This window comes from Halyomorpha halys, unplaced genomic scaffold, assembly GCF_000696795.3.
Source record: "Halyomorpha halys isolate HHAL.00 unplaced genomic scaffold, Hhal_1.1 Scaffold487.1, whole genome shotgun sequence".
Lineage (NCBI taxonomy): Eukaryota > Metazoa > Arthropoda > Insecta > Hemiptera > Pentatomidae > Halyomorpha > Halyomorpha halys.
Genome location: NW_027111707.1, coordinates 587,528 through 612,949, shown reverse-complemented (window position 1 = coordinate 612,949; position 25,422 = coordinate 587,528). Strand labels below are relative to the sequence as shown.

General features: G+C 31.2%; 1 protein-coding gene across 4 annotated transcripts in view; it reads left to right on the top strand.

Moving 5' to 3' along the window:
- Positions 1-591: 591 nt before the first annotated feature.
- The window catches only part of LOC106683474 (H(+)/Cl(-) exchange transporter 7), a 27,163-nt gene continuing 2,332 nt past the window's right edge, over positions 592-25,422 (top strand). Inside the window, exons 1-17 of one of the 4 annotated variants that reach the window (XR_001343556.3) lie at positions 592-1,761; positions 1,834-2,032; positions 3,812-3,918; positions 3,998-4,141; positions 4,710-4,875; positions 7,491-7,625; positions 9,277-9,442; positions 9,533-9,695; positions 11,357-11,453; positions 12,040-12,209; positions 14,089-14,271; positions 15,956-16,183; positions 17,843-18,001; positions 21,441-21,524; positions 23,988-24,068; positions 24,251-24,390; positions 24,954-25,005. Coding sequence is in view for 2 of the 4 variants with exons in the window: in XM_014424972.2 (XP_014280458.1) it covers positions 1,684-1,761; positions 1,834-2,032; positions 3,812-3,918; positions 3,998-4,141; positions 4,710-4,875; positions 7,491-7,625; positions 9,277-9,442; positions 9,533-9,695; positions 11,357-11,453; positions 12,040-12,209; positions 14,089-14,271; positions 15,956-16,183; positions 17,843-18,001; positions 21,441-21,524; positions 23,988-24,068; positions 24,251-24,346 (2,256 nt within the window). In the remaining 2 variants the exon portion in view is untranslated. Of the gene's footprint in view, positions 1,762-1,833; positions 2,033-3,811; positions 3,919-3,997; positions 4,142-4,709; positions 4,876-7,490; positions 7,626-9,276; positions 9,443-9,532; positions 9,696-11,356; positions 11,454-12,039; positions 12,210-14,088; positions 14,272-15,955; positions 16,184-17,842; positions 18,002-21,440; positions 21,525-23,987; positions 24,069-24,250; positions 24,391-24,953; positions 25,079-25,422 lie in introns of those variants that run through there. The other 3 variants (XM_014424972.2, XR_001343557.3, XM_014424973.3) reach the window with 3 other exon arrangements.

Here is a 25,422-nt window from a genome sequence, read left to right as displayed (position 1 = left end):
GTTTATTTTGTATTAATATTATTTTATGCCTTCCTTCCTTTTATTTATATGTAATTTCTTAATACTTTATTTTTACATAATATTTATCCTAGCTCAAATTACCTTATTGTATCTTATTGTTGTAATGTTTAGTTGTTTTTTAAAAATCTTTTTAGCCCTGCAAAGTGGGACGAAAAGTCGGACAATAAATAGTTATAAACTATTTGTTCCTTTTTTTTTTACCGCAACCCCTGATCATCTTCATATATTTAAGTTTTACGGTAAACTATATACATATATACATATTCAATCAGATTGTGACATTTCAGCACGGAAAAGAAGAATGAAACCAAAATTTTAGAAAAGTTATATATAATTGCCGTAGTGCTTTATTAGTTATTATAATTAGTATTTTCTTGAAAAAAATATTTTTTATCAATTTAATAATTTTTTTCGCTTTTAGGTGTGGCAGCTGCCCCCTCGTGCCCTCCATCGGGCACGCCCATGTTAAGGCGTCACCTTAGCAACCTTAGAACTGCAGGGAGGCTGATTCAACAAGGCCAACTTTACTAAAACGTTTTTTGTGTTTGACTTTTTTTTTATTATTATTAATGTTGTTTGCAATCATTTTAATATCTACTACCTAACCTATCTTGTTTCATTTGTTGATATTTGTTGAAATTCGGACATTTCAAAAGGGAAGTCTTTGTTAGGGATTAAAATAAAATGTGTTGACCTTCTCTACGTCACTTTCTCTTCTATATTTTCTAGGACTTGGAGCTCATTATATACCATCGAAAAGTTAGTTCGTCTTCATAGTGCTCTCTGTTATTCTCGTATTAGATGATGGCTCATTGGGTAAAAAGCCAGAATCTATCCTAAACAATTGAAGATATTCGACGAATTGTTTCTTGCTACAGAACTATTACTATTACAAACAGAACACTTTTATTGAAACAAGAAATCCATTAGAAAGGCACAGTCTAATAGCATCACAATGGTAGAAGGTATCACTGGAAGCGTTACACTGTCTGTTTTACACGGCTATAAATACAACTTCTTATGAACGTTTGTCCCACAAGAGAAGATCCAGTTTAGGTATTTCTCTACCTCTCTGATTGATAACTCCGGGGAAAGTTTTGATGAAGAATCAAATTCGGCAGAGCAAATATGATCCTCTTATGCAAGAAGTGACTTGATTCTAATTATGCTCAGGTACAACTCCCAGAAGGCACAGAGAGTACCGTGAATCTTAGACATCTTGCTCCAGCTAGAAATATAGATATGAATTTGGTTGAAGAAGATAATTGTGAAGAAGTTACAATCATTGAAAACTCCCACCATCATTCTTCTAATACAACCAAAGTCGGAGTATCTAGATTGGACTCTTCCATCATTAAATCGAACACCAGTGACACACCGAATTGGAGAGAATCATCAAAGGACCAACAAGAACTAGCCATTGTATAAGCTCCGTCTCCAGCTAAATTTCAATCCAGCTCTCAACCTTTACTCCGAAGGTCAACTAAAATGTGATGAAATATCTTACATTTGATGTAACCATATGTTTTCATTTACCTTACTTAACCTTACTTGTGTTAACTTTCTTTGTATCGCATAGATTAAGTAGTTTTACAATTTTACTAATAAATAAGCAACTACAACCTAACCTAAAGTTGATTGAAAGTTAGTTCAATAGTTTCCATGGAAGCTAAAGTTGAATTCCCTAAAGTAACCACAGCACCTGAGAATTCAAGGTTTCATGTTTCCAATCGATTCGAGGTAAAATAATGCAATAATCTTTTATAAAGTGAGTAAAGTAGAGGAAAAATAATAATAATTCTTCTATTGTAGTCTTTAGACTATGAAAATTTAGACAGTTTGGTGTATATTGATGAAGAAGAAGCCAGAGGGAAAAGTTTTATGGTTGGCGTAATTATTCAAAGAGTCTTGGTATTTTTTGTTCTCGGCATGTTGGTTGGAATAACTGGTGCTATTATTGAAATTGGAGTCAACTACAGTACTTTTTTAAGATTTTCTTTATTGTACGAGGGTAAGGATATACAGCAGGAAGTTGGATAGTTATAATAATGGTCAAATTGGTTAAAGATTATAAAATTGTTGTGTGGTCACAAGAAGTTTCTCAATATCTGATGATACTCCATATTTCGTTTTTTTATAATGTATCTAAACGATATAGTTGTTTTTTTTATAAAGATGTATGAAAGAAGGCTCATTAACTTAGTGACTGTTTAAGTTTTATAAGCAGTCTTGAAAGCGCCCAATTAAGTTTATTAAAATTTAATGTCGCCTTGATCTATTCGTTTAACTATTTAAAGTTAAGTAATCAGAGCATTAAGTTTGATAATAAAATTATTATTAATTAAGATTAAAAGAATTAGTGGTATAATAAAATCTGCAATAATATAGTGTGTCTTGTGGTTTAGTGGTCTCTTTTAATTCTAGCTTCTGGTATCGAGATACAGTGTTCGGAGGGATATTAAATATGTCTGAATGCAGAACAATTGTTCACAATACCTTCTGGCCCGCGATAATTAAATGGTTATTCTGTAAAATATTTTCTCGTTGCGATTGGCATACCCTGCTCTCCTTCAAATGGAAAGTGAAGCCAGTGAAAGGGGAGTTGGCTAGGCACTGGGAGCTCAGATTTACATTGAGGTTAATAGGAATGTTCGCAATTGTAATCTAAACTGAAACAGCGCAACCGGTAATTGGCTTGTCGAGGTGGTCGTGTTAGATTAGATGGTTTTGAATCCAATTGATGAGCTACTCAATAACAGAAGGCCTTGATAATGCGTATCATACAGGTTAGAACGGGCTAAGAGATGAATGAACAGGGTGAGTCTTATGGGAACTAGCCTCGAAGGATGGAAACTTCAATCCGTAGGGAACGAACCTAGTGGTAGTGTAGGGGATGACAAGTCCTACGGGAACTAGCCATAGATCCTAGCAGGAATGAAAATTCACTCTCCAGGAAACTAACCGCAGGTCCTTACGAAAGGAATAAAAAGTATATAATAAAGGATGTGACCTGTAGGAATTAGCGTGAAATAAGAACACATTAGATATACCATAAAATAGTGGAAGTTCTATCTGATCTAAATGTTTCTATTTACTATTTCCCAAGAGGTAATGAGAGGTACTTAGGAGTAGTAAATCTGCTATCCTCATGCTGCAGCCTGGGCTTCAGTCTTAGAGATGAGGTTGGATTTCCCAAGTTCTAAGTCACTGTTCCTTTAGCTATCGGTAACTGGGAGTGGAATTTTATCAACCGTTTTTGGATGGTCTTCTATTGATTTCATTTATAGTTCAAATCACACTAAATGTCAGACACCAACTTTTGCGACTGAGTGCTTCAAACATTATAAAACATGGTATCTGCCACAAAACAAGATAACAAAAATTCTTACTTGAGTGAAATACATGGTATCTGCAAGTACACCTCCTCTGTTATTATATAATATATGTTTTTATATCAACAAAAAAACAAACAATGAATAGAATCTAGTAAAAGTTTTCTTTGTAATACAATCTAAATAATTGGATAATATAATTTTGTGATTTTTGTTGGAGCTAAGTGCCAAATGTTATCCTTAAAACTTAATCGATTTCCGACAAGTTATCATTTTGTCAGTTACCATGTTTTACCACTGAACGCCTCAATTACTGAAACAGTAGCACTAAGAAATATTAAATTTGATATAATCTTATTTTTAATAAAGTAAAATTATTTTAATATGATTTTTATTATTCTAAATTGTTAGCTTTAAACGTAATTAAATTTGTTATAAAACTAATTAAATGATTTTAGCGACAAATTCTTATTTGGATTCTAACTTCTTAAAACTATGTTATTTCTGGACGATCTCAATGTTCGTTCCATCATTTGTAGCCTCTGTTCTTGTGGCATATGGAGAGGTATGTTGAATCTGATATTTATTTTAAAAAATGACAAGTAACTAACATAATATATGATAAAATATTTTTTATTTTCTAGCCTTTGGCAGTGGGCGGTGGAGCCCATTTCGCCTTCGGCTATTTAAATGGTGTAAGAATAGAAAACCTCATGAGGTACAAGGTTGTTCTTATTAAAACAATTAGCCTTATTCTCACAGTGATGAGTGGCCTACCAACTGGAAAGGTTTAAATCTGTTTAATTTTATGGTTAACGAGGATTTACTATACAGGATATTCAAAATTTTAAATAATACAGAACAAATATCAACGTCATAAATAGTTTTCTTGGGCATTTTTTGTTACTTAAAAATTGTACTTGTATGTAATTAACTGTACATAGTTTTGATTAAAGTAATAAAAATCTACTGCAGTGTGAAAAGCATTTCTTGAAGACCCAGCCTTTGAGCTGCAGAATGGCAACTGCTTGGCCCTGCAGCCATCAACTAATTCTTTTCACAATTCCTCTGAAATCCAAGAGTGTTAAACGTTCCTTGCAAGTAACACTTTTTTTATGTCTCCGATATTCTGTGGCTAACAACAAAGTAGAAAGATGTAACAGATCAAAAAGAGAAAAAAAATTAACTTCTCCTAAATTAGAGTTTTATGCTTTGGATCTTAATTTTTTTTTATTAATTAATGTTAAATTTGAATATCCCTTTATTAGATTTTCGCCTCTTTTCTGTGGTATAATTTTTTTTTGGAAAATTTATATGTTCTATAAAGGAAATTTTGCTCATTATCGTTTCTTGCAGGAAGGACCTTTGCTTGCTATGGGGTGTATAATCGGTAGTATAACACCCTTTATGAGTTTTTGCAAGTTTTCTCCATTCGAAAATTTTCAACTAGACGCTGAAAGGCGTGATATGGCAGCTGCTGGAACCGCTGCTGGATTTACTGCAGCTTTTGGGACACCTATAGGTAATGTTACCTGTAGGTTATTGCCGTCTGTCGTTCAATATACACTGAAGTAATAAAGTTAGCTCTATGGACTCAATTAACATTCATATGCGTGTTACATATCGCTTTGCTCGAATAGAACTTTTGAAAAAAAAAAAATGTTTGATTTCATTTAGAATTGGAAGTATTCTAAAGATAGTACCGTAAACTGCGATTACTTTCTTAGATCTACTGAGATCATACTACAGATTTTTCTAAAACTAACCAACTCCAGTCTACGTTACAAGCTATACATAAAATAAAAACTTTGCTATTGTTCAAGCAAATTGATGTAAGGATTCAAAGTATTCCTCATTTAGGACTTTCCTCCTATCTATATATCTTTATAAATTGGAGAAGGTGGTCGGGTGTGCGGTCAGTAAAAAGAACATAAATAAACAAAAAAATATTTATTCATGCCGACGTTTCGAGCTGAGTGTCGCTCCTTCATCAGGACTATAGAACAAAAAGAGATAACCATCATTTATAGAAACATAAAATTGAAAAGAAATAGTATACTAACAAATTTGGAAATTATCCAAAATATTAAATTGAATGGAGTTGCAGAATTGTGGTGTAAAGTGCTGAATAAGGCTGTTGTCGAGATCTAGATAGGTTGTATCTTCTTATCTCTTTTTGTTCTATAGGCCTGATGAAAACCTGAAACTCAGGCCGAAACGTCGGCATGAATAAATGATTTTTTGTTTATCTATGTTCTTTTTACTGGCCGCACCCGGAGGTGGATCCATTCGGAAACATCTTCTCCAATTATTAATCTACGGTCAACTATCTACACTTCATTATCTTTATAAATTATTGATTTGTTATATATCTTTATATATTATCAGCATTCTTCTGTTATATATATCTTTATATTTTATGAATTCTCAACATTCTTTATTGATTCACTAAAAACTTTTTGGCCAATGTGACCATTCTAGGACATCTTAGTTTTAATTTCCTAGCCTCGACATGAGTCATTAATGAGGTTGCAGGCTATTCTCCCTCCATCTCATATAATTTAGTCAATGTAACCAATATTTATCTGATATTTCACTTAATTATAATTTTTTTTTTTTTTATATTTCTGTTAAACTATTATTAACTGTTAAGAATAGTTTAAGAAAACTCATTTTTAATTTGAAAGTAAAAATAAATTAAAGGAATTAAAGATTTCGCTGCTTTGCTTTGATAGTGGCACATTTTACAAAAATTTGTATTTTTAATTTTATGTTTGACATATTGCATAAATTGTACCGTATATTATACAAGATGAGTTTGCCTGTGAGTAAAGGGAGGGGACGATGCGGAATGTCAAACGTTCTCCCTCCAACTGCCCACTTTTTTATTTTTATTTTCTAATCCTCTTTATTAATAAAATATAAATATAATACTGATTATATGTTACAAAATAATATATAATACATGATACAATTTTTCTTCTTTTGCCTTACGGCAGTATAAGATTAGCAAACATAGTCCGCTGAAGGCGGTTTTACATTTTGTGGCTCTAGCCGGGGGCTTACAAAGAATGGAGAGGGACCATTCCGGCTGGAACTGCCCACTTTCCACTAGGTCTGCTTAAATAACCACTTCTGACTGTACGGAGCATGCTTAGTACGTGTTTCCCCTTCAAAATGCTGTACTACGCATGCTCCGTAGAGTTCTGGATAATCAAGTGGTTCTTGGAACAGATCTACACAGTTGATGACTACTTTTTTTAACCTTTCCTTTCTTCTCCCCGACCTAGCATTGCGACTTTAGAAATAGAAATTCTTTATATCAGATTTTTCATTAATATCGCAAGATTATAAGTTTACCATTCCAAGTAAACTGGATAGAGGGAAAACTATACACTCTCAACTAAAAACATAATTTAAAACGCATTTAAATTCATGAAAATATGAGCTTAGAGTGGCCCAATTAGTGTTTCCTCTGTTATCAAAAGCCATAAATTACTGCGTTTAACATAAGCTAATCCCATTCTAGGATCAAATACTGCATTTTAAAACATTAAAATTCAGAGAATTGTTACACTATCTGTTTCACTACAAATTTAAATTTAAAAATCGCCAGTTTATTTCTGAACACAATGATTATTAAATCCCAAAAATTACTTTTTGGAAGATACAGCGTTCTTAAATAACAAGTCAAAACATAGTTGTCAATATATTTGCCTAAAAGTAAAACAAGAATCAATAAACAACAGTCCCAGTCAAAGGTAAAGGATAACCTAAAGAAACGAATAACCTCCCGTATTCTTAACTTAAGAGACCGAGAATAGGGAAGATAAATGTGTTCCAAGTAGCTATTTAATCCCGAACTGGGCGTTACCAAGTTTTGGACTGCCTCTTGGTTTGTTCCCAGTAGGAGGGGTTTGTTGCCGTGTGGAGGGGAGGAGCTAGGTGCGCTAGTTCCCTCTCCTAGAGGCAAACCTATCTTGGATGCACAATACTTTGTGACAGTCCTACTGGCTTTGGGACAAAAATACCAGTCAACCAAAACCAAAACTTAATTGTTTCCTCAGATTTGCTACAATCAAAGGAAAGCAGAGTTTTGATGTAAAAAATCATATTAATTTAATGATATTTTTTCAGCTGGTATAATGATAGCATTTGAAGAAAATTTGTCTTTGTGGACTGCTGAAATGACATTTTTAATATTTATTTCAGCTATAATATGTTGCTTCACATTAAAATTTATAGTTAACATTATTCTGAAAGGTTGTTATGGTAATAAATTGATTTGTTTATTTACTATTATTTATTAAAATATTCCAATAGAAATATCGTGTAACTAAATCACTAACGAATAAAGTTAAGCTATTCTGACGATTATTATAGTTAGGCTTAGTTAGTATTTTAAGGTACAAAAAAAAAAAAATAAATAAACCTATTTTTCTCAGTTGATTTCATTCATATTTTAAAATTATAAAATTAATTTAGTGAAATTATAAAAAGAAAGGAATGGAAAATTAGAGACTTTTGAGGACGGTTCATATGTCAGAAATGTTTGTGTTAGTGTGAAGGCTTGTGTCATCAAGATACAGAATCCTGATGCAGAGTACATCTTCGGTGTGAAAAGTGTTTAAAATTAGGCAAAGGGGGGGGGGATGTGCTGTAGCAAACCTTGTCTCGCTGTCCTCCCACTGTTCTGTATTATCTCTGCTCGACTTTCAGTTCAATGTTTAAGTTTAAACAGTGAAACGTACTTCTACAACTTTACAAGTAGAAATTTCTACCATCAGTTTTTAAAACCATTTTTGTTATCTTTTCTTTCCTTTTTTAAATTAACATACCTACCTTAAATAAATATTTGTGCGAAATCTTGAACATTGAACAACGCGTTTCTTTGTAATCGCGTAACCAATCGACATATGAAACAAACTAGTCGGAATCAAACCTTGGTTTGAACATAAGGTCAATAAATTATTATTATTGTTTCCCTCTTAAAAAGAAGTTTAAATTAATTTTTCATTACTTACCTTAATAAAAATTAACTATTTGGAATTATATGGAAATATAAGGATTTTATTTCAGCAAACTGTTCATCGTCGAGGATCTTATTTAAAAATCATATTTCTTGTTCTCGTAGTGTATACCACCCGACTGGTGACTATACAATTTTGAGCTTGTAGCAGGAATGCTAAAAATAAATAAACTAACACCATACCTCAGAAAGAAATTAAGTAGTATCTTTAAATGAAAAAATAATCCTTAAATATTAAGCCTGAGAAGTGTTTTTTTTTCTCTACTGTAAGAAAATAGGAATTTTTATACCAAGCAGGGATTTTTGTGACAATAAGGGGGAAAACTGGAGAGCTTTCATATGGCAACCCTGTGCTAGTGATTTAGAAAGTGGTTTAATATATCAATTTGGACTTTACTATATGTAAATTTAGACAAATAACAATTGATTTGTTTATATATTCTATTGATACTTAATACTTAAATGGATACTTAATATCAAGTTGAGATCAAATCTATTCATGACAGGATATATTGAATTATTATCAAAATCGGCCTGAAGTAAAGAACTTACATAATTAACTTAAAATTTATAATCAATTTTTTTTTCATGATATTTCCTAGTCAATTTTGACCGAATGTTTTACATTTATAAAAATACAAAACATAATATAAATTTTAGATATATTACATAATATCTACAATTATATATTGAAATTTTGTATAACAGAGGTTTCCTTTATTGATCTAAATGGAATATTCGTCTCTTCCAATTTGGGGGTTGCCTTCATCCTCGTTTTCAAACTATTGTACACCAAAAACCTCTTGTAATTAGTCGAATGTACTGTTTTTAGCACTTAATTGGTTGTCAAGATAATACTTCACAAATAAATTTGAAATTTTGTATTAATTTTAGAATGCTTTGGCTCACAGCAAAATTTATTCATGGAGACAATGAGTAAAGCAGATAAATCATTTCTTTTATATGAAATACCTTTGTATGTCCTATTTGGTATTCTTGGAGGCCTTTTTGGTGCAGTATGGAATTGTCTAAATGATCAAATCAGTTTTTTGAGAAAGCGGTAAAATATTGTTTCATCATTTGTTTTCATTGATTTAAATAAATTATTAGCCTTGAAGTAAATAATAACAGAATATTTTATTTATTACAGTATTGTTGACACACCTGCTAAAAAACTCATAGAGGTAATTGGCATTATAATTTTAAATGGATTCTTTCAGTCATGCTGTGTTAAATATTTAGAAGATTACTGTATCGAAGAAAATGGTAGTAAAAATTTGACAGAATCTATGTATAATCCATCAGTAATAAAGGTGCATAGTTTAAGAGTGATAAGTTTAGAAATGTTGTCTTATTTAATATATAAATTAAATATATATATATATATATATATTTGCATTAAAAGATAAAGGTAAATATGCATACAATGAAATAGGTTAAAAGTAAATAATCTCAAATTGGCCTTCAACATTTTTTAGATTGTTCCATATTGAGAAAATGTTTAGAAAAATCTTTTAACTGTAAGAAATAATTTCAAATGACCTTCCCTTTAAAACTTTTAACAGAAACTCCAGTTGAACTCATTATTATTGTATTCTTATTAAAAAAAAAAATCTTGCTTTGTTTGTATATCATTAACTTTTTTTAAGAAATTACAAATGTTTCATTATATATTATTATGTAACCATTCTATTGTTTTTCAATATCTCCATATTCTATTTTTGCACGATTCTTCATGAAAAAAAAAATTTGTTTAGTTTGACCTTTTTTGTTTCTTTTTTTTTCTTGTACTTCACTAAGGTGGTAATTATGCCATTGTCTCTCTCTCTCACAAACCTTTATAAATTCCATTTCATTTTAGATTGTGTTCATCCTATGGCTAAAGAGATAACATGTCGATATATCACTAGTCTGGTAGAATAATGACGTGATTGTAAATTTTGTGAAATTGACTTTAATATGTTGACAGGCTCAAAAATGATTTTATAAACATCAAGTAAATGAATTTTTGAGTCCACCTATCCAAAAATGTCAATTTCACAAAATTTTACAGCTACATCTTTATTCTTCCTGATGAGCAATTGGATCCCAATCCAGTTTGCATGGAAATGTCGGGGAGTTTGCTATACTTATCCAGTGAAGATGTTAAGTTAGAAGTAACAATGAATTGAATCATTAAAATTTTAACTATTTATATTGAAAAAAGTCTTTCTCATATTTTAAAGAAAAATATGAGAAATAATTATTTCTATAAAAAATAGAAATAATTATTTCTCATATTTTAAAGAAAAATTCAATTAAAAAAAAAATCCTGCCAGCCACCAGATGATATGGTACAAACTAGACCTAAAAAATAGTACCCCCTATTTCTAAATTAAGGAATGATTTTTTAATCGTTTTAAAAGAGTTTTGCTGAGTGCTTCCTCTATAATAAAATTTATATTTTTATGGAACCGAAGTTTCTCATACCTGAGTGTTTTCAAAGGATGGAGTCTTTTAATTGTTATTACTATCCTAAACTATGTCTTAAAATGATGCAATATGACCTATTAGCATACATTGCAATGAAAAGTAGTAATGAAGAAATATTTGAGGAATGTCAATGGAAAAGAAATTAAGATAAATTTAGGAAACCAACAAAAAGAAGATTTCTTGAAACAAAACTTGTGTAATGGATAAAAGTAGATACCATTGTTGAGGTAATTTCATATGAGTAATCATGCCAGTATATTGAGGACAATAGATGAAAGAAGGTCTTCAAGAAAAAATTTTCTTAAAGAACATTTAACTAGGAGGTAGAGTTGAGATATTTAAAAAGAATAAATTTAATAGACTACCAGCTAGTTGCTTTGTATTTTGCTAGTGATCAGAAAGAATATTTTTAAATACATATATTAATTATTTGCATTCTTCATTATTTATAATGAAATCCTTTTATTTAATTTAATTTAAATTGATATTTTTGTTATTTTAGCTTAAATGTCAAAAAGAAAATGAATATTCTGCCTCAGGTCTCTTCTTTTTTCAAAATACTGGAGGTGTCTTCCGAAGTGTATTTACCGAAAATGAAAGTAACACATTTTTCCTTTATATTATTGATTTAAGATGATTAGTTTAAATGTATTTTATTATTGCCTGTTTTGCGTCAGTATCTTATTATCAAGCTAAATGATAAACTAACTCTAGTTGCTAGATAGGTGGTTATGGATTGTTTTTGGTCATATTTTATCTTTAAAATAAGCTGAAAACCTTAGATTATTTATAATTTGACCATAAACATCTAACACTTTTAAAGAATTATGTTTACAAGGTATTTGAAACCTTTTGAATACCTTTCCATATCTGTCTGTGATTTCATTTAATAACTTTTTGACAGTGCTCAAAATGTTTCTCATCGGAAAAAACACATCTAGTGGAATTTTTAAGTGTGTTCAACAGCCCTTATATCTACATGATTAATAATTATCATAATAATAATGATATCTTTATTTATTCTGAAATTTGTCCCTTTGGTGCCTTGGCTCACTGGCAAAAAGTGAGCTTGAGAGCATTGAAGTATAGAAAAGAAACTTAACTTAAATTAAATAGGAATAAATAAGAAATAATAAAACTAAATATAATTAATTTAATAATAATAGTTAAAATGTTCTGTTACAGGTCATATAGGTACATTACCTTTAACAATTTTTTGCCTTTACTACTATTTTGGCACTTGTCTCTTGGTGGGATGTCAACTATGCAATGGTATCTTTATACCACATATTCTGATTGGAAACATTTGGGGAAGAATAATTGCAGAAAATTTGAATATACTCTTTCCGAACTCAGTAATAATGTTTTTCTTTAATTTTGAAATTATTATAATGACTAATTCTTTGTATACTGAATTAATAAGGTTCTCGTATTTAAAAAAAAATTATCATAAAAAGGTAGAGGTAAGCAACTTCGTTTACTAACAACATTTTATCATTTTTAATAAGGTAATCTAAAATATTACCTTTGGAATTATTTTAATGACTTTTATGTATGTATTTGTTGAGGTGCACAATGATTTGATGATGAGATACTTATTTATATATTTGTCTGTATAAACAAAAAATCTATTGCAGTGCAATCATGAAGCAACTTTCACTTACCACCTCCCTTCTTTGATTCGAAATTAATCCTCATCAGTTTCACAACATATATTTATATACCATTCACTGTGGCATTACTTTCCCATACCAATTTTACATAAAAGCCATTCAGTGACTATCTCTAATTTCAACAGTTTTTTTAAAAGTACTTTTAATATTTCTCTTTCCAAAATTTTTAAATTTTTCTTTTGTAAAAGTAAAGCAAATTTAATTGAAATTAAAACCAAATATTTCATGAGTATTGTGACATGAAAATATTTATTAGACTTTTGAAGCAGAAAAAGACTCTGCACATTTAACAAACTATTTACAAAACATAAGATACTTTAAGAGAAGTGTTTAAAAAAAGAATCATCTAATAACTGTATATTTCAATGAGAATAAGATATATCTGATATTAAAGACGACTTAATTTTATGTTCATTTACCGAGTTAATTCAAAATTGGTTGATCTAGTTTTGATAAAGTTCTAAAAAATTGGTATTTCCCAATTGGTAAATTTTAATGAAAAATTTGCTGGTACAACTCAGGCATGCCTCTGTCCTAAACATGTGATTTCAGTTTCGTACAACTTTTCACTTTTGAGCTAGGCTATTCACATACAAATAGACCGTTTTGTAAGACTTTGTTATTTGGACTCAGGGGACTCAAAATGTGTATTTTCATTGAAAATTCAGATTAGAAATTTTTCATTATCACAATACTCCTCACTATATGAATCCATGTGTAGCTACTTGAAAGTAACAATGATAGATTAGTTTTTATACTATTATTGTTATTATATTAGTCCTTGTACTAGGTGATTTTAATACTAAAAAAAAAATGATATTGGTGAATCCTTAATATTGGAAGTAGTAGAATTTTGAGTTTCATTAATTTTAAAATGTAATAGAGAAACAGCAGACATATGTGTGTAATATTATAATAAAAAATTATTAGCAGATATGCTGGTTTTGTAACTACCACCACTGTTGCTCATAAATTTCTTGTAGTTTTTTCATAAGTTTACAAAAGTTAGGGGATCAGGGGAGGAGATGTTTATTTGATGGGAACATAAATTTTATGCTAGTTATGTAGACCATTACACAGCATACATCTGTGCGCATACAACATACCTATACCTGTTCATTAGTCTTCTGCTTCTTGTCCAGCATGTCCATCGTAATCTTCTGTCCCACCTTTGTCTGGCAGTCTTTTTTTTTCCTAAATGGAGGTGGGCCTACAATTTCCTTCCTCTCACAAATAAAAGTATTGCAAGTGAGTAATTCTTCCTGGTCTATAGAAAACTATCAGGATTTTTATTGGACTTTCTTATCATAAACTTCAAGAAGGATAAAAACCACTCTCTTGTGAACAGTTATAAGAATTTTTTTAAATATTTAATAAACTAAGTCTGATTAGCCTTATTCTTAATGAAGTTAAATTTTAGCCATAAGACGGCAAATATTCCTAGCACTGTCTGAGAAAGTGTGTTATTTCACTAATAATTCCAATATTATATCATTAAAATAATGATAAGAAATGATTATTTAATTATTAATTACTATAAGATTATTAATTTATTTTGTAGGTACCCTGGGCCAGACCAAATAAATTTGCTCTGTTATGTGGAGCTGCACAAATCTGTGGAACTTTCAGAACTACTTTCACCATCTGTGTAATGATGTTGGAATCGTGCAACAATGTGACATTGGGCATCCCTATTTTCATAATTGTATTTGTTGCAAGATTTGTTGGAAACTCTATAAATCTAGTTAGTGGAATATCCATGGTCAAGAAATAATTTATTACTCAAAAACATTTATTTTAATATTTGCATCCATGACATTGAGTACTGGTAATGGAGAAAGATTTATTGAACAGGAAATAAAACCTGTCCATGCGAATCAGGGTGATTATTTATATATAGCCATATAGTTCCTCTTTTTGGTTTATTGTTTGGTTTAATGTCAATGTGTGATCCAAATAGAGCAAGGGGAGGATATTCTACAGATTACAACAACTTATTCTAACCAGAGCTGGGAGCCCAAGATTTATTCTATGGGTCTCCTAATTTAATTTTTAAATAAATTATTTAGATTAAATTAATTTATTTTTAAAAATAAATTTCAACCTAGATTGCTTCTTACACAAGAGTGTTAAGGTAACACCTTAACACTCTCGGTCACTGTGGCCTATTCAGCTCCTCTTGAATTATTGAAAATGTTTTCCTGAATGCACATGAATTTACAGCATAAATTGGATTTAAATTTTACCAGCTGTAAAATTTACGTTTTACAAATTATCATTTTCTTAGGAATAGGAATTTTAAAAAAATCCTTACCCTTACCAGAGACATCCAGGATAAAGAAGGTAAAAAAAAATATACTATCAGTCATTGGTTTATATGTCTGTGTTACAAATATCTCTTGAACTTAACTGTTTTTGTTTTTACCAAATTGGATACCCCTAGCAGCTACACAATAATCAAAATACATGTTTTTCTTCAGAATGTAGAGCTAAAAGGACTTAATTGAATTTCATGGTATTTACATGAAACCTTCTCTTTAAACCTCTTTAACTTTTCATATAAGGTGCAGTCCCAAGAAAAAGTTTGGAATCATCTTCTTGTCACTGTTAAAATTAAATTAAAATTTATTAGAGTTCTTTTATGAGTACCATTTTATAGCCACCATTTTGAATAAAAGTAAAAGTCACGTCTGCTAACTGCTCCTGGGTCAGGCAGGGTACCATAAATGAATTTTTAACTTATTCGATTGATTTACCATTTTGAATTTCTTATTAACTTACTAATGTAAGTGAGTAGAGAAGGCTCAATGGGGACGATGCATAGGATTAGCTGAAGAAGAAATCAAATAAGAGAAAATCATTTTAATTTAAATGTAAGTGCATATGATTTTTACTAATTATAAAAATCACTAAATGTCAAATATGATAATTTATACAATAGAAATAAACAGTGAATTGTTTAATTAGTGATCATGATCAAATAAAAGCATTAACATTCAAACAAAAATATTTAAAGCTATCTCAAGTGAAATTGAAACTAATTATGAAGAATCATTACGAAGAAGCCATTTTAACATGGAGTGAACTTAAATTAAAATTGTATAATTTAATGTCTAATTATCTTTATATTTTATCTTCTAAATTTTAAGTTGTTTTCGTTTATATAAGAAATTATATTTCTTATATAAAATAATGATATTTTCTTCAATAATTTAAATATTTCTGGAATGAATTCATAATGAAGCTAAACTATTAACATGTAATTTTTTTGTTATTATATAAATTATTTACGAAATAATCAAATTTGTAGCAAGATGCAGTTAGTATGTAAATATTATCAAATAACCTAAAAATTATTAAATAAATTTAAACACCACACTAAGGAAAAAATTAAAACATGATAATGTATGCAATTAATTTTTTTTCAGCCATTGTTAATAAGAAATGATAGTTATCTTGGAATTCCATTACTAGATAAAGAGGCACCCCCTCTCCTAACTCATATTAAAGTAAAAGACCTAATTTCTTCTGCTCCTAAACCATTAGTGACATTAACAATGAAGCCAACCTATCGTGCCATAAGAGAATCTTTGAATAATAATACTCACAATGGGTTTCCCATTGTAAGCAATGGGTCTAATTCTGAAGAAGATAAAGTAAGTGTTATTTTTTTTTTTACTAGACAGAATTTGTCGATACCATGACTCATACTAAAATATTTATTTAATAAATATACTATTAAAATATTTATACACTTGTTATCGTTACACTCCTTATCAGAGAAAAGTCTTAATTTTTAGTTTGGTATATCACTTTACACGTTTTATAGTCCTTGTACAAAAAAAGGTCTTTGAGTTCATCAATAATGATCTGTAGAGACTGGATTTTTGTGCAGTAACAAAACAAAAAAAATTGCAGTAAAAATCCAAAAATGTGAAAAATGCAGTAAAGACACAAAATGGATATAAAACTTTAAATAATGCAAAAACTTTTTTTTTCCAACCGACTTAAAGACCACGTGAATATCATTCATTACTTTTGGCTTCTCTCTTGTTTTTGTTTTTCCTTTCCTTCCATTTTTCCCTCATTATCTCTGCATGCCTTTGTTTTTTTCTTCTGTCCATGCGATCTCTTTTTTTAATTTCTCTTTTCCACAAGAACCTTGATTTCCTTCAGTCTTTTCCTATATCTTTCTCTGTCCAGACAGTCCTGGTCCGTTATTCCTAGTATTTCTGTTTCTTCTTTCATCTGCCCTCCTCCTGAGTTTTTGTATCCTCAGATTTTTTGTAATATTTCCTTGTTTAGTATTTCCGGGGCCATTCTTACTATATGTCTGTGGAATTTCAGTCTCCTGATTCTTATTTCTGTTTCTAAGTCCTTTGTATCTTTGTTGGCCTGTATCCTTCTTGTGTCTTTTTGGGGTTGTATATTCTTCTTAGGATTCTTTGTTCTATTCTCAGTAGTTCTTTCAGACTGGGAAGGCATGTGGTTTCCATCCCATATAGTATTACTGCTTTAACGACAGTGTTGTATTTTCACTTTTGTGGACAGCTTTTTCTTTTTGTATTCATTACTGGTTGCAAAAATTAGTTTATCTGGTTTGGTTATTCTTTCCTTCATACTTTCTTTACATATCATATTCTTTACATTTCTTCGTTACATATAGTCTCGCCTACAATAACTAACTTTATTGTAAAAAATTGTTTAATTACTCACTGAAACAATGAAGTCAGGAGCTTGATACCATTGTTTGAGCATGTTTCAGCTAGTGCTTTCACTTACCAAACCCTCCAGATTGAATTGAGGGGTAATTCAGTATTTCAAACAACTGAGAATCGTGGTAAAAAAATTTCTAAAAAGCATAGCTGTAAAAATACAGCTTTCATTGAAAAAAATTGAAAAGCAAAAAATGACAGCTCCAAGGCAGAAACACCCTGGACATTCACATTTTCATCTTAATAATGCAACTTATCTAGCTGTTCTAATAATGTGGACCATCATTTTTGCAAGAAGTGGTTTTGTAATTTTTGCAAAAGAAAGCCTTTTAGATAGTTTGGAAATTGGGAAGATCATACCTGGACAGAGCAGAACCATGAAATATTGATAGATTTCACTAATTTTCTATACAGAAGAAATACTTCATTGCTAAAAGAAAATTTTCTTTTTTACTTAGTTATTTTACAAGCATTTAGAATTTTACATTCATAAATGGAACATCACAAATGGTGTGTACATAAATTTTGTCTTTTTTCTGTGAGAATTACTATTAGTATTAGTATTAAGTTTAAATCATAAATAATTTTATATTGTTTTAGGATTCTCTTCATTCTAATGGAGTACTAAAAGGTCTCATATTACGAAAAAAAATTAAGATTTTGATAAAATATCGTCATGTATTTAATAATGAAATGGTTGAGTCTAAAAAAAAGGCGCAGTTAATGCGCAAAGAACTTTCAAGTGATATAGAGACTAAAGTAAGTAATTGCTATTGTTATATGTTTTCTTGTGAGTGTAACTGTTCAGACTAATTTAACAGTAATTATTCAGAATGCACTTTTAAGTAACTTATGAGGGTGGTTTGAAAAGTTCTTGGAATGTGCTAGAAACAAGTGTATTACCTCGGTGGAACTGTTTTTATTTTTCATCATAGTCTCCCTATAGACTGCATTTGGTCCATCGATGTTCCAATGCCTTGATCCCGTCTCGAAAATGAGATTCCTCCAGGCCTGAAAAATACCTCTCCAATTCGGCTGTCAGTTCTTCCGTTGTAGGAAATCTCTGTCCACCAAGGAAAATTTTGAGCTTGGGGAAGAGATGAAAGTCTGATGGGACCAAATCAGGTGAATAAGGTGTACGTGGCAACAATTTGTACCTCAGTTCATGAAGTTTTGCCATGGCAATAGCAGTTGTATGCGGGCGGGCATTGTCCTGATGAAAGATTTTTTTCCTTGCCAAACCAGGCCTTTTTTCGTGTATCTTTTCCTGTAGTTGGTCTAAGAGGTTTGCATAGTATTGCACCATAATTTTTGGCTCGTAGGAAGATAATCTATCAGCAGAATGCCTTTTACATCCCAGAAAACTGAGGCCATGACCTTTCTGGCCGAACGTACTGCCTTTGCTTTCTTTGTTGGTGGTGATTCAGCATGTTTCCACTGTTTTGTCTCTGGGGTATAGTAGTGGACCCAAGTTTCATTTGTAGTCACAAACCGGCACTAAAAATCTTGCTAGTTGCGCTGAAAACGGGCCCGATTTGGTTCGGACATTTCCAATCTGGTGTGTTTACGGATCATTTTTTTATTCCTAATTCTTCGGTTAAAATGTGATATACCCATTCAGATAACATCCCTACAGCTTCAGCAATCTCATGCAATTTCAGTCGACGATCCTCTATGACCTTTTTATGCACTTTTGTGATAAATTCTGGGGTTGTAGCACTTTTTGGTTGTACACTATGAGGATCATCATCTAAGTTCTCCCGACCAAATTTAAACTTGCTGGGCCACTTGGCAACAGTTGAATATGAAGGAGCAGAGTTCCCTAGTGTGTTCAGCATGCATTTCCTTTGCTTTCATGCCTTTCTTCACAAAGCACTTAATCACTGCTTGAATCTAAGTTTTTTCCATTGTCACAAATCACGACGCATAAAACAACAACAAAGAGTCGTCACTACCACTCATGCCATGTGTTCACTCACAAAGGATGTGTGATTATTGCGCGGGAACGACAATGCTCCAGCACTGACATCTAGCAGTGATTCCAAGAACTTTTCAAACCACCCTTGTAAAATATCAAATAGTTTCCATGGGGGACTCCTCCTTTGTACCAAGGGTTGGAGATGGTTCAATTTTTCGCTTAGTTGGCCACAATCTTCTATGAGTTTGGAAACACTGATTTAAAAGAAACCTAATACCTCATGTATTCAAAAATATTATAATAATGTTCTTCTTTTATAAAGTTTTTATATGCATGGCTTAGAACAGTTTGGACCATTCTACTAATTATTTTTTGGGGGAATTCTGTTAAATAAGTCATGATTTTCAACCTCTCAATAGATGTGATTCTGTTAAAATAAGCCTCTAAGAGAAAGAGAAAGAGTCCTATTATCCCAGTCAAAGAATTCTTACAAGTAATAATAATAATAAAGGTCTAGTAAACCTGAAAGTTCGATGCCACCAATCACTCTCTACATACATCGGTCCAATGAGTGCAGAACTCATACTTCTTATGTTCTACGTCCCTATGCTTGAATTTATCAACTTGTGCCATAAATCCCCTGTAGCAGTCCTCACCAGGACATCTGAAAGCGGAATTAGTTTACCTACAGATAATGAGCATTTTAACTTAGGAGGATCCATGGCTGTTTATGGTATTTTGTGAACTAAAAAATGTGTGAGTAGGATGTTCAAGCCTACGCCACACCCTCCTACAAGGCAGAAGGGGGGGGAGGGGGTTGCTCTCATTGTTGATCAATGAGTCCATCGGACTTAGCTGGGAGAATCTTCCAAGGAATTTCCACTAGACCATTCCCACATCTGCTATTTTTAGTATGCTCTCATGACCTGGTAATGAGCCTGTGTGACAGAAATTTGAAACCTCAAAAAAGAAAGTGGAAATGGCAGGATGAGTTGAATTTACTTCAGGACTTTGTTCAGACTTCTTCAGAGGTAAAAATAATAAAACTTCTATGGTTTTTGTGCAGAGCCAAAGAAAGAAAGGAGGAAGGAGAGGAAAGAATGTCATGTTTTGGGATTTTTTTTATATCTTGTAAACCATTGGTCATAAATAAAAGCATATGATGTAAAAAATTATAGAGCATTAGTTTTCTTCAAGGATACTCTTTTTTATACCTTTTCATATGTGTTATAGTTTAAAAAGGACCAAAATGGGAAAAAAATATTTTGACTCACCTTTTAGTTAATTATTTTCAATATTGAATCTTTGTAATCGACCAGCATATGAAAAATTTTACTCCACTCAAAATTCAAGGATATATGTTTCAATCAGAGTTTGAAATTTTTTTAACGAAAAAAATTATTTAAGTTTTAGTCAGAATTTTTAATCATGACTATTCAACTTGAATTAAATTTTATTCGATTAAAAAAAAAAACAAAAAATAAAGTCTTTAATTTTTAATTTGTCTCAAAATGTTATTAAGAAAGAATACTAAAAGAAAAAAAATTAATAGGAAGGGATGTTTTCATCTAAATATCCAACAAAATAATAGATCACTTTGGTCTGTAAGTCAGAGGTCTAACAGGTTGATCTTCCTCACTAATAATAGATCACTTTGGTCTGTAAGTCAGAGGTCTAACATGTTAATCTTCCTCACTAATAATAGATCACTTTTTTCTGTAAACCAAAGGTCTAACAGGTTGATCTTCCTCACTAATAAGCTTTACCAACTTTTCTGTTTATTTATTACCTTGTACACAATACTGACCTATCATCATAGAGCAACAATCCTTTTCTCATAAATTTTTCAAATTAATAGAGACACATTTTTTGTTCCTGTCTTGCAATGGCTCAAAATATTAATGTAGAATTCTGAGGATTATCTTGGAGTGACCTGTTACTAAGATGCCCAGTAGCCTTTGAGAAAAATTAAGGAAATGATTTAAGCTTATGTATTTAACCTTTTCCCATCTTTTAGTTTTCACCAAAATTGTAGAACTTTTAGCATGTTTTATATCTTAAGTAGTCCAAACAAATCTCTGAATTCCATTCAGGCCATCAAGATTGGCCTACATGGGAAGAAAAAATTATACATGGTGATACAATTATTTAGCATGGTAGTTTACTTAGAATTTGACTGCAGAATATAAATAGATTTGAAATAGAAAATTTCATATGCCTAATTATTTAGAATAATTATCTTCACCTCTATAATAATACTTTTATCATCACATATTTTAGGCTTTAAAATGGAAATTGGAAGAAGACAATACTGTACTAGATCTTAGACCATTTATGAATCCTACTCCCTATTTTGTTCACTTGGTAAGTGATGATCACCTTAACTTTCGTAATGTCACTTATTTGTGTTTAATAAAGAAATTTATGTTTCTAAATTCATCAGATACTTTAAGATGCCTTTTTTTGTTTTTGTTTTTTTAAATGAAGTAGAATTTTTTTAAATCTCATGTGGCAGGTATAGTATGGCATAACAGATCCTCATAAAAACTGTTAGTAAAATGAATAGTGAGCAGATGCAAGTGTCTTTCAAATTTGTTTGTAATATTTTTTAAATGTAACCTGGTGGACTCAATATAGAGACAGAAATTTATAAAAATTTTTTGAGTAGTAGTAAATAAAACAGACTCCAGTGGTGGGAACTTCAAAAATTCAAAATTCCTTCTTATACTGTTATTTGGGATTGAGCGGACTGTATAATTTTAGGGGAAGTGAGTGCAAATTTAAGCTGGTACATGATAGGGGGTTGTACTAAAAGAGAAATATATTACTGGAAGATCGAGTGGTTGTGGGTATTCTGAGGTATGCCTCCCCCGCCTGGAACCGGAATCTCTCGCAACGGCAGAAGAGAAAATTGGCGACAATCCAACATATGGCTTTGCTTAGAGTTACCTAGGCATACCGGAGTGTCTTGCATGAGGCGATGCAAGTTTTAGCGGGAGGGGTACCTCTCGACCTTCTGCAGGAAGAAATGATGATGTTTAAATTCAAGAAAGAGGGCTCTGCAGATCTGCCGACAAATCTTCAGATGTGGGTTGACAAGAGCCCAAGTAAATAGAAAACCATTCTCCGGGAGGACACCACCAAAGAATGGAACCGTCGTTGGATGACAAGCCTAAAAGGTGCTACCTTAGAGAAATATTTCCTCACCGTTCGGTCACGGATGGAAGCAAAGTGGGTCCTCCCAGACTACTGGCTCTCTCAATTTCTCACGGGGCATGGGGATTTTATTTTGAGCTTCATGGCCACAGGATGGATATCGACCCCCTATGCCATAGTGGTGGTGTTCCAGAGCCTGCCGAGCACATCTTCATAGACTGTATTGCCTTTGATGCATTACGGGCCAGATTGCTGAGGGAAACCTAGAAACTTGACAAAGAATTTGTATATGGGTGAAAAACAGTTATTGGACCAAGCCACTTCAATTTTCATCAAAGAAGAAGACCAGCCCCTGGAATGGCTGCGGACAGAAGACTGAACCTTCAGAAAATTGTACATAAATCATTAAAATTGTAAGTTGATTCATTAGCAGTAGTTTGATGATAGGTATGTAACAAAGGGGATAAGAATAAAGAATAATTTTTGCCTTGATGAAGCCCTGCAATGTGGGGTGAAACATTGGCTCAATTAAACTACTTATATTGAGCCAATGTTACTATTTGAGTTTTTATTTGACCGCACTTGGACCAGATTCTATTTAGAAATATATTATGTATTTTTAAATCTTACCTTGAAAGTGAGGTACCTTAAGCTGCATAGCTGGGATGAGAAATGAAGGTTGGAAGGCGGAAGGAAGGAATAAAAAGGGAAAACTTTGAAGCAGCTAAAGGGACAGATGTTTTTCAGCCGGGGACTGAGGAGAGACCATAAGGAAGCCTGTGACGAAAGGTCAAACTAAGGTAAGCCAGAGGGGAGGGAATGGAAACAGCGACAAATAGTGGGTAATTTGATTTGAAAACCAAACAACTGTTATGATTACCACTTAAATTAGGATCACAGCTGTCGACTACTGCTCACTCAAAAGGGATAAACTTACCAACAGATCCTTTTCTGTGGAGATGATTAACTTTTATTATTATGTATAAGTGGGTTTGAAAGTTCCCCAGAGCTTGTTTTGTAAACTCGTGCCATCTGAAATGATATTCATGAATGTTCGTGTTTTGAAACATTGTGGGTTTGATTCCCACCTAGAGAGGTTAATATTTATTTTTCGGTGTTTCCAAAAAGTGAATTTTGACACTCCCACCTTGATTAGTACATGGCGGGAACTTCAAGGTAGCTGCCAGGGGATGACGAAAAGGATCACTAGGCTCACTTACTGGGCTACCCCCACTTACTGGACTCCCCACAAGTTACCATTACTAGTACCATTTTACTGTCTGAAATGAAACATAATGAATCAGTTAATTTAAATTTCCAAATTCTGACTTCAAAGTATCAGTCATTGACAAAAAAACAACAACAAAGACTGGCCAGTAAGAAATTAGCAAATTTGGTGACTGTCTGATTTATTGTCTGTTTTTTCCTTATTATTTTCCAATAACATTTGATGATACTCTATATTTTAAAAAATTATAGATTATTTTGCAACTATATCTTACAAGAATACATTTATGATCTGAAACATATTTTTTGGCTAGAACCTTATTTTGGTAATTTAGGTGGTTGATTTGAAACTTTATTTTCACCTAGTTAACTGATTTATTAATTTCTTGATGTTCAACATATTGGTACAGTTATTAATTGTTTTTTAATTTGTTAATGATTTAGGAATGTAGTTTGTCTCATGCCTACCGCACATTCTCTGCACTTGGTTTGAGGCACCTTGTGGTGGTCAATGATCAATATCAAGTAAGTCTTGCAGTACATATTTCATTCCACTATTACAGCTATTTTTAAAAGTAGATATATTTCCAGTTAACTGAAATATTTAAAAATCAGCCAATATATTCTCTCTTTATCAGAAAGTTAACTTAGACTCCTTTTTTTTTTTGTGACATCATATAACTTTATTATAATTTAATGAATTTCAGGTTGTGGGGATGATTACTAGAAAAGATTTATCTGTGTTCAGATTAATAAGATCTGGGCTACGTATAGAGGTCAGGAAATTGCCACTCAGAGATTAGTAATGTAATCTGAAGGAATTGCATTATGTCTTACTGAACTTCAGGTATGGATTTTTAATATTTAAAGTGTGGAATGAGGGGGCTAGTGATCTAAATACCAAAAATTAATAACATAAAAGTACAATATTCTACAGATATATTTTCAAAATGTTTTTTTAAAAATATTTTTAAGGGAAAACTTCTTTGTAGTAAGAACAGTAGTCAGGGAAGTTATACAATTTTACAAGCTACTGACAGAGTTTATTTGTAACTCAGATTATTTGATTGTGTCTTTCTTCCCCAACACAAAGACATGATGTGATACTGAATATTAATTTTGAATCAACATCAAATATTGTTTGATTAATTAATGTTTATTATTCAGATCGTTTAGAAGCCATAATTTGATCAAAGAAATAATACTGAATGAAAAAAATATTTAAAAATCTTTATCAATCAGATCTGAAACACATAGATTGAAGATCAAATTAAAAAAAAGAAAAAGAAAAAAGTAGTTCTTTTTAAAATAATTTATAGTTTTAAGAGATAATTTATAAGTATGCAAAATGCTGTATCATGTATTTCCATTATTATTATCTTGTTTTATTTTAAGAATAACCATTTACAGATTTATGGCTTATAGAAACATATCGGATTCAAGACCTGGTTTCGTATTGGAGGTAAATTACATCCTCAAAATGTTGTAAATTTGAAAATTCAATGAGAAATATTTTTTGAATTATAGAAGTTTTTATTTTATGTTTTAAATATTTCACTTTTATATCATTGATGGTAGATATAACAATGTATTTAATATAAATTGACTCGTTTAATTATTAATTTTTTTTCTCAATTTGTATAAGATTATGATAATAAAGACTAAAGTAATGTTTCAAATATTGAAACTATCTTCTTTTTGAGAAACTACCAGGGCATTCAAAAAGTCCTGTCGTTTTTCGTTTGTTTGTTTTTTATTTTGATTCTAGAGTGTTTGCTAATTAATTCCGTTCAATACAACTTTTATCCATGTAAACACAAATGTTTATACTTTATGAATAGGAGGCTAAGGAGGATTAATTTAATGAAGTCACCATCCA